Source organism: Arachis ipaensis, chromosome B05, assembly GCF_000816755.2.
Source record: "Arachis ipaensis cultivar K30076 chromosome B05, Araip1.1, whole genome shotgun sequence".
NCBI classification, from domain to species: Eukaryota; Viridiplantae; Streptophyta; class Magnoliopsida; order Fabales; family Fabaceae; genus Arachis; species Arachis ipaensis.
Genome location: NC_029789.2, coordinates 149,736,689 through 149,744,902, shown reverse-complemented (window position 1 = coordinate 149,744,902; position 8,214 = coordinate 149,736,689). Strand labels below are relative to the sequence as shown.

Sequence of the window (8,214 nt, the reverse complement as noted above, 5' to 3'; positions counted from 1 at the left end):
TCAAGTTGTCATCATCATTACATTCTGAAACTAAATCCTCTTCCTTCAGTGCCAAGATAATCAAGTCTTTCAAGGGGGCTGGATCACTTAGTTGTATAGCATTGAATTGGCCAAAACGGCTAAGAACTTGCTGATACATAAGCTCTTTGCTGCAAATAATTAAACAAAGAGCATCAAATACCACTCCCTTTGACCCTTTGAGCTTAAAGTATTAGGTAAAGGCCCATAAACAATTTTATATATCTGACTTAATTGATCATAAACTAGTAAATCTCTAGTAGCATGGTCAAAAACTATGTATCACAATCTGGAAACATATCAAATCATACTTTATAAGGGCTTCACAAGAAAATCTTAAATCAAATTTGTTTCAACATTCATATGCTATAAAAGTTACTTAACATATACTTTAAAAAAACACATGCCTACCTCAAGTTTACAACATTAGCAAGATAAAGATGAGTATTATGCTGCAGCAAAGCGAAAACATCATCTGCCATTCCAACATATGTACAGTGCCTTACAATGTCCATCATGCCTATAAAGTTGATACCCAGTGAAACATTTTTGACATCAACATACATCACAAAATGGAGTCATTATTATGAGTAAGGTAGATACAAACTTGGGTGACAGTTGCTATTGATATCATCAAGAAGCTGTTGGACGCTAGTTAGATCTGTAGAATCTTTTGGGTTCCTTCTTTGTCGAATTGAGTTCCTAAGAAGGGACAACACAACTTCTTTGTCACATAGAGGGATTGGGACCTAATTCAAACTAAAAAGCTTTATATATGAGACAGAAAGAGAAGGGGGAAATTCGAGAGCCCATAGCTTATATATTCCTCTCAATCCAATTATCTAAGGAGGTTTTGATTATTCATGCAAGTCCAAGCATTCCATAGAACTTAGAAGAATGTTAAGAAAAAGAGAAGAAAACATATTCAACAATTATACAGAAACTCAACTACAAGTCGTTAATATGAAAATAAGACTAAATCAAATAACAAACTTCAAACACAAATACGCGGAAGCAGGGAAGGAATTAAGTTTGACAATTTAACTATTATTATTCATAGAACCCCCCACCCACACTTTCCATCCTTGTCTAAATGGTTGTATCAAGTTTATAAGGTGTATACTTTAGATACTTTGAGATTCTACACTTGGGTAGCAAATAGGCCCTGCTCAAATAAAATGATGAATGCTGCAAAGCCTAAAAGAATGTAATAAAATTTACCAAAAACAAATGCAGATTAAGGGGTTCAAAGAAAGTTAAACATCAAGAAAGGACTATGAAATCACTGCATCTAGAAATCAATTTAAAGCCAAAGTATTAGCTTGAAGCTTGCTACATATGGGAAAAGGTACAAGAAGAAAATGGGGATCACCTTACTGCATTCAAAGTAGCTCTCTTTTCAAGATGTCCATCAAGCTTGGTTTGGATGTAGGCATGTAATCTTCCTGCAGGATCTAATGAATCTGTTCTAACCAACTTATGCACTGGAACCTTCTGTGATCTTGAACCTACCATGAATAATAATAATAATAATAGTGATGATGATAATCAATCAATTATAAAAAAATTGACAGTTGCAGAGGATAACCTAAAAAGAAAGAAGAAGAATTTCTTATACCCATTGGCAAAGGGATGAGGTTAGCCTCCTTGCTAGTAATACGAGACAGAGAACATTGATCAGCTGCCTACACAGACATGAGGCAAAATATGCAAAGAAAATGCAGGTTTTGAGTGATTGTAATTTATAAAACATAAATAAAAGACAGACTCTGCATACATGACATATCATAATTCTTCATCCAAAGAATGACTTCAATTTTTTTTAAGGGGGGGTTAAAATCCAAATTGACAAGTTGCAAATGCATAAACCGAGCAATCTGTAGGCATAATATAACTACAAATCATAGTGCTTGAGGATTAAACAGAAGACTTTCACCTGCTTTCACTAATTTCAGTTGAAAGAATGAAATTCAATATGCTAAAAAATACCTGTTCTTGGTATGTCCTTGTCTCATTGGAACTCCTCAATCTTGATTCAATCACTGACTGTATCTTCTCAATGATAACTTCCTGGTTTAAAAGGCTGACCTATCCAGAAATATGATTAAGAAAATGATGAAGTTTCATTTGCATGTTTTCAGTAGGTCTACAGTATAACCGTTTATCGGAAATACACTAAAGTAAAAGATTATCAAAAACTGAAACCAAGAGAGGAAAACAAAGGATGGGTATGGAGAAACATGTGCAGTTCAGAAGGCTTATATTATCATCATCAAAAGTTAATTAAATGGAACACTTTAATTAATTAGGACAAACAAAGTTTTAATGATAGTTTTACCTCTCTCTTTGTCGGATGCACATTGACATCAACATTTTCAGGTGGTAAAACAATTGAAATATATATAAAAGGTTTAGATGCTTTTGGCAATGTTGCTGCATAAACAATTTCAATAGCTCTCTTCAATGCTGAGCATTCAACCAATCTATCTGAAAACATGAATACAAACAATTTCATGAGAATCTACAAACAAGTAGCTCATGGAAGATACAAATACATTTTCCAAAGAAGAAATTTAAATGCACAGCAATAAAACTTAGTAATATATAACATAAAATTAACTCCCTGATTCAATTTTGATATTCTCCAGAATAGTGCAAGTTTCTAGAACACACTGAGATGAGAGGACAAGTGAGATATAGCAAAAGAGAAAAGACAGAGCAACCAGTTATATTTTACTCATAGTAAATTGAATATAAGATTATGTTATTAGCAAATATAAACTTCATAAATAAAAAAGAAAATACTAATAACGGCCCAAATATCCCACAGACTGTAGCTACTTTCGTAAATACCTCTGTCAGTTATGCATACTTTCATTTTTTCAGATATTCAAAGTAGACCAGTTAACCTAACAATTAACTTTACCATTTAATAGTTTCCCTTCATCTAGTATACTAATCCAGTCTAGGGTTGAAAACATGAGCTGGTAAAGGACACTTTATTTTTCCCTTTCATTTTGACCCAAAAGAAAAGGGTATTTTCATTAGGGAAAAAAAAAACATGAGACTCAAATGAATCATGTCACAATAACTAATGAAACAAATTCTCTGGCACCATATACTGCTAATGACAAGAGGGTTTATTGAAAACAATAAACACCTCAAAATTTTGAAAATCGCCAGTTAATGTTGTACAGATAAAATATACCATTGATAAAAAGCACCATAGTGATTTTCTTGGAAGCATAATTTGCATTGGACATGTAACCCTGCATTTCAAAAATTGAAGTAGCTGGATTGTTGTCTGAAGCTTCAATTTTCATCAGATTGCGTGCAACAGAGATGCCATAAACAGATCTGATGGCATCAAGTCTAGAAGATGTGGCAACTGTGTGGACATCTGCTCTAGTAGCTCCATGCTGATTGTAAAAGAATTACATACATTGACATTACAATGTGGCTTAGATGATTGCAGTATATAAGTTCTAGTTCTAGGGCGGTAAAGACCAACCTTTCTGCAAGAAAAACTGACATTAATGTGCTGAATAGCAAACCGACTTATTAAGTCGACAATCTTAGAATAATCATCAGAAGCGTTTTGTAATGTCTTCCTCCTTGCAGCCATGTTGTAGAAAAGATTCTCCACCTAATAACACAAGCGCAAACATCAATTAGAATTACAACTAGTTTAGTGAAATCTGCACGTTGACTGTTAACATTGAGGAATGAACTATTAATATCAAATACTGTAGAAAATATCGTGTTTACATGCAACAACATTCAAAAGTTGAAGGAAAACTGATATAAAAGGCTCAGTGAAGTTGAGGGGGAAAAGAAAGAAGGATGGGAATTGGGAGTACCATAATCTGTGTTCCTTTAACGGCGGCACAAGGCCTGGGTTCATTCTCCATGAGACCATCTCTATAGGAGACCCTGTAACCATGCAGCTGGCCTTTGGTGATGGTGGTGACGGTGACATGGGCGACGTAGGTCATGCTAGCGAGGGCCTCTCCACGGAAGCCCATGGACTTTATGGACTGCAAGTCCTCGAACGCAGACAACTTGGAGGTCGTGTGCCTCTCGCACAATATTGGCAGGTCCTCCAACTAACAAGTTAAGCAAATCATTTTTGTTGTGACTGATTAATTAGTTAGTAAATTGGATTAGAGAGAGGGAGGGAGATACTCTAATTCCGTGGCCGTCGTCGGAGACTTGGATGAGCTTGAGGCCGCCGTCCTTCACGAGGAGGTTGATGGAGGTGGAGTGGGCGTCGAGGCTGTTCTCGACCAGCTCCTTCACTGCAGAAACAGGACGCTGGATAACCTCCCCAGCCGCTATTCGGTTCACCACTGACTCGCTCAGCCGCTGGATTCTCGGTGGCTCCTTCGCTTCTTCTTCTTCTGGTGGTGGTACCGGTGATTCTTCGTGTTCAATCTCCATGTCTATCGACACTCGCAACTGACGTGACAAGGGTTACTGGTTGTTCCTCAATACTAGCGCCCTCCCTGCTTTTATTTTGGAGGGAATAATTGTACCGTTCTTGGCTTCAGAAGTTGTAACTTAGGTTAGGGCCTGGCCCGGCCCGTTAGTTGTAAAATGTAAACCCATATGGCTCTGTAAGACAATATATTTAACTTAATTAGTACAAATATAATTTTTGTGTGCAGTGCGCCGCCGGAGGACACATAACAGATTAACAGCAGCATTATTCAATTCAATTCAAATATTATATTATAGTCAAGTTCCTTCCTGGAAATAAAGGAGCCCTAAGCTAAGATTCATGTTGAAGAATTTGATATTAATATAAGATAGTTTGGGATCGATATCGATATTGATGCAGAGTAGCACGTGGAGGGTGAGGTCGTGTATCCGCTGCGAATTGGCCTCACGGCTCACGCGACCGCGCCATCGCCATCGTCATCACACTCCTCCCATGGACACCAACGCTTCTGCTGCTGGGGAACAACGCATCACTCGTGTTCTCTTTTGCGGACCCCATTTCCCTGCTTCCCATGAATATACGACACAATATTTGCAGAGCCATTCATTTATCAAGGTCGCTCCTACGATACCTTCCTTTATTCATCTCATATACTACTGCTACTGTATCTCTTAATAGTAATACCTATGTAGGTTGATGTTCTCCCTCTCGAACATGTGCCCCAAGCAATTCCCAACTATCACGTCTGCATAGTTAAAAGCATGAAGCTTGATTCACATATTATTTCTCGTGCAGCTCGGATGCAGCTTATAATGCAGTATGGTGTTGGTATCGAAGGTACTACTTTCTCTACTTGCCCAATTTACTCTCTCCGTGCTTCAACCCCTTTTACTCACCTATTTCAACAAGGTAGGCGTTGATGTTGAAGCTGCCACCAAGCACGGAATCAAAGTTGCTAGGATCCAAAGTCATGCTACAGGAAATTCTGCTTCATGCGCAGAAATGGCCATATATTTAATGTTGGGTCTCCTCCGAAAGCAAGTATGCCACCTTCCATTTTGAAAACTAAAAGTTCCCTCCTGTTTTGATGACAATTCTTTACATTCCATGCATTTGCATCAAAAGGCTGTTTAATCTTTTGGAGCCAAAAAATATTCTTCTTGCAGAATGAACTGCAAATTTCCATACAACAGAGGAAGCTTGGAGAGCCAATTACTGAAACCTTACTTGGGAAAACAGTTAGTATATTGATTCTTCTCTTTAAGACAAATAAATCTTTGTATGCCTTGGACTTGCTATCTTCTTTTCTCGTTACCTGCATTATATGGAATATTGTTTTTCTTTCTGGTGACATCATTAGTGCATATTGTTAAAATTAAGTGTCTACTGTCTACTGTTTCTCTCTAAATAAATTATATAATTTGATAGGTTGCTTGGGAAAATATATAATATGATACTATTGTCATATTGTCAAATGACAGACGTGTGTATCATGTGTAGATAAATCTTGAAGATAATATATTTTCACTTTCCATATTTGTATATCTCGCTTGGTGTGACTGTAGTTTTAGCAATCATCGAATATACTGTTTGTGGAAATCTAAACTTCATGATAATGTAGATATTCATTTTGGGATTTGGAAACATTGGAATGGATTTGGCACATCGATTGCGACCATTTGGTGTAAAAGTAATTGCCACAAAGCGGAGTTGGACTTCATGCACCCAGCACACTAGCAAATTAATCAGAAGTACGATTGCTGTGGATTATGACTAGTAGTACATAATAAACAATCCTAGTTTGTTCTTCTATTTCATGATGTGTTCCATATTATTTTGTTGAAGGTAATGTGGATGATCTTGTTGATGAGAGGGTTAATCATGAAGATATGTACAAGTTTGTGAGGAAAGCTGACATCATCGTTTGCTGCTTACGTTTAAACAGTGAAACGGTTTATGGCTTTATCCAGTCCTTCATTGTTCATTATTTCCGTTACTTTTTGCTTGTTTTCTTCCACTTTTTATTTCACTATAGGTATAAGAAGTCTGTGAAAATGTTTTTAGAACATTAGATGGTTGGTTCCAATGTCTGAGTTTTTCTTGGTGGTACATGATATTTTAAGTTGGTAAACAGGCATTCTTATTCGTGTTCTGTCCTATCTTCCTTGATCCTTGGTTACTTTAACAGAGATTGCTATTATACCTTTCTTTAGTAGTAAATATACCGTCTTGGACCCTGGATTCAGTTAATAGATGTTTAGATACTCATTGACATGGATGTGATTTTGTTTTACAGGCTGGTATTATAAACAATGATTTCATATCTTCCATGAAAAAGGTTTGTCATCATTGGAGATGAACTTGTGTAGTTTGTTTACTTCTCTTCATATGCTAGATCAGCTCATTATGCACTTAAGTAGAAAGAATAGTTTGTCTGTAATTGATTGTTAATTCTTGTTGACGATCTTATTCTTGAAAGAGAGATGGGAGACAAATACTAACTTGAGAGATTAGAGGATGTACTATGGGAAGATATGGTTGCAGAATTGGATATTTATTTCATATAGGTTAGATAATATATTATATGTACTGCTGAACTTGCTCAGCTAGAAGAGTCCTAACATCTGAAACAAGAGCTTTTGCTTCTTGTTTCATTGTGAATCCATTATTGCGTTCACCTGCTGTAGCATCATCAATTTGTACCATAAATGAGAAAAGGCAAGAAAAATAGCATTTGATTTAAGTATATCTAGCATTTGATGCATTAATGTCTGGCTATTATGATACAATTTAATAATTGTAGGGTGCCCTTTTGGTGAATATTGCTAGAGGCGGTCTTATGGACTATGAGGCTGTGGTCAAACATCTTGAATCAGGCCATTTGGGAGGGCTAGGAACTGATGTTGCCTGGAATGAGCCATTCAACCCTGATGATCAGATATTGAAATTTAAGAATGTTATCATGACTCCTCATGTTGCTGGCGTTACTGAACATTCTTATAGAACCATGGCTAAGGTACGTCTCCACAATTATCTGGACTTGGATCAGTAACAAGTCATTTTTAGCTGCGTTGGGAATTGTTTTGTGTTTTACATTACTGTTCTAGATCACACTAACCATTACATTCCATTATAATTTATTATCATGAGAGGAAGAGAGAGTCAGAGAGTAAGCAGGAAAACTTGTACTGTGAAAATCATAACTTTTCATGCCAATTGATCTGGCGCAGGCTGTCGGTGACGTCGTTCTTCAACTTCATGCTGGGCAGCCTCTGACAGGGATAGAGATAGTCAACTGAATTACGGCAAACTGGTCTTCAATTTACTTATTTCACAAATAGGTTAATTTGAGGTGTCGAAGCACTTTCAAAATTGTATTGTATAATGAAATAAGAAAACTGAGACTAGTTAGTGATTTGGTGTTGGACATTAGTTGATCTTTTATTGTTATAGTGAACCAACTGTTCTTCAACATTTGGTTGTGGGGAAATACATTGTCAAAGTATTTTTTTCAAATTTTACTCGTTAATTAAATTGATTCTTCAAATTTTCATTCAATCAAATTATCAATCATATTCTTCCTTAATTTTCTGTCCAAACTTTGTTTTTCTTTGTGGAGGGTTTTATTTGACAATCATATTATATATACACTAAAAATTAGTTACTATATCAATCACTTGTATAAAATATGTATTGAAATATAAAATACATATTAAAAATAAATTAAATATTTCATATATATATATATATTATGC

The 8,214-nt window shown here is 36.0% G+C and overlaps 2 protein-coding genes across 9 annotated transcripts in view; one reads left to right on the top strand and one right to left on the bottom strand.

The window, feature by feature from the left end:
• Nucleotides 1–4,517, bottom strand: part of LOC107645074 (DNA mismatch repair protein MLH1) — a 7,980-nt gene extending 3,463 nt beyond the window's left edge. For 5 of the 7 annotated variants that reach the window (XR_002347697.1, XM_021103431.1, XM_021103432.1 and 2 more), the window contains exons 1-11: nucleotides 4,204–4,517; nucleotides 3,879–4,124; nucleotides 3,530–3,664; nucleotides 3,227–3,437; nucleotides 2,357–2,505; nucleotides 2,008–2,106; nucleotides 1,607–1,703; nucleotides 1,391–1,526; nucleotides 626–720; nucleotides 430–538; nucleotides 1–149 (exon numbers count right to left, since the gene is read on the bottom strand). Coding sequence is in view for 6 of the 7 variants with exons in the window: in XM_021103431.1 (XP_020959090.1) it covers nucleotides 1–149; nucleotides 430–538; nucleotides 626–720; nucleotides 1,391–1,526; nucleotides 1,607–1,703; nucleotides 2,008–2,106; nucleotides 2,357–2,505; nucleotides 3,227–3,437; nucleotides 3,530–3,664; nucleotides 3,879–4,124; nucleotides 4,204–4,458 (1,681 nt within the window). In the remaining variant the exon portion in view is untranslated. The remainder of the gene's footprint in view (nucleotides 150–429; nucleotides 539–625; nucleotides 721–1,390; nucleotides 1,527–1,606; nucleotides 1,704–2,007; nucleotides 2,107–2,356; nucleotides 2,506–3,226; nucleotides 3,438–3,529; nucleotides 3,665–3,878; nucleotides 4,125–4,203) is intronic. The other 2 variants (XM_016349093.2, XM_021103433.1) reach the window with 2 other exon arrangements.
• Nucleotides 4,498–8,010, top strand: LOC107645077 (hydroxypyruvate reductase). 2 transcript variants are annotated; one of them, XM_016349103.2, is made up of 10 exons: nucleotides 4,498–4,632; nucleotides 4,769–5,074; nucleotides 5,152–5,296; nucleotides 5,373–5,500; nucleotides 5,626–5,697; nucleotides 6,081–6,210; nucleotides 6,305–6,411; nucleotides 6,756–6,797; nucleotides 7,263–7,475; nucleotides 7,690–8,010. In XM_016349103.2, the coding sequence occupies exons 2-10, from the start codon at nucleotides 4,853–4,855 to the stop codon at nucleotides 7,756–7,758; spliced, it is 1,128 nt and encodes a 375-aa protein (XP_016204589.1). In that variant the 5' UTR covers nucleotides 4,498–4,632; nucleotides 4,769–4,852; the 3' UTR covers nucleotides 7,759–8,010. The 2 variants fall into 2 exon arrangements, 1 of the variants encoding a protein (XP_016204589.1); XR_002347700.1 differs by lacking the exons at nucleotides 4,498–4,632; nucleotides 7,690–8,010 and having other exon boundaries at nucleotides 4,665–5,074; nucleotides 6,305–6,797; nucleotides 7,289–7,383.

Excerpts from the sequence above, each read along its gene's own strand:
- LOC107645077 (XM_016349103.2), top strand. The coding sequence starts at position 4,853 with ATGCAGAGTAGCACGTGGAGGGTGAGGTCGTGTATCCGCTGCGAATTG. Across the intron at positions 5,297-5,372 it reads GTATGGTGTTGGTATCGAAG|GCGTTGATGTTGAAGCTGCC; the intron begins GTACTACTTTCT and ends TCAACAAGGTAG. Across the intron at positions 5,501-5,625 it reads TGGGTCTCCTCCGAAAGCAA|AATGAACTGCAAATTTCCAT; the intron begins GTATGCCACCTT and ends TTCTTCTTGCAG.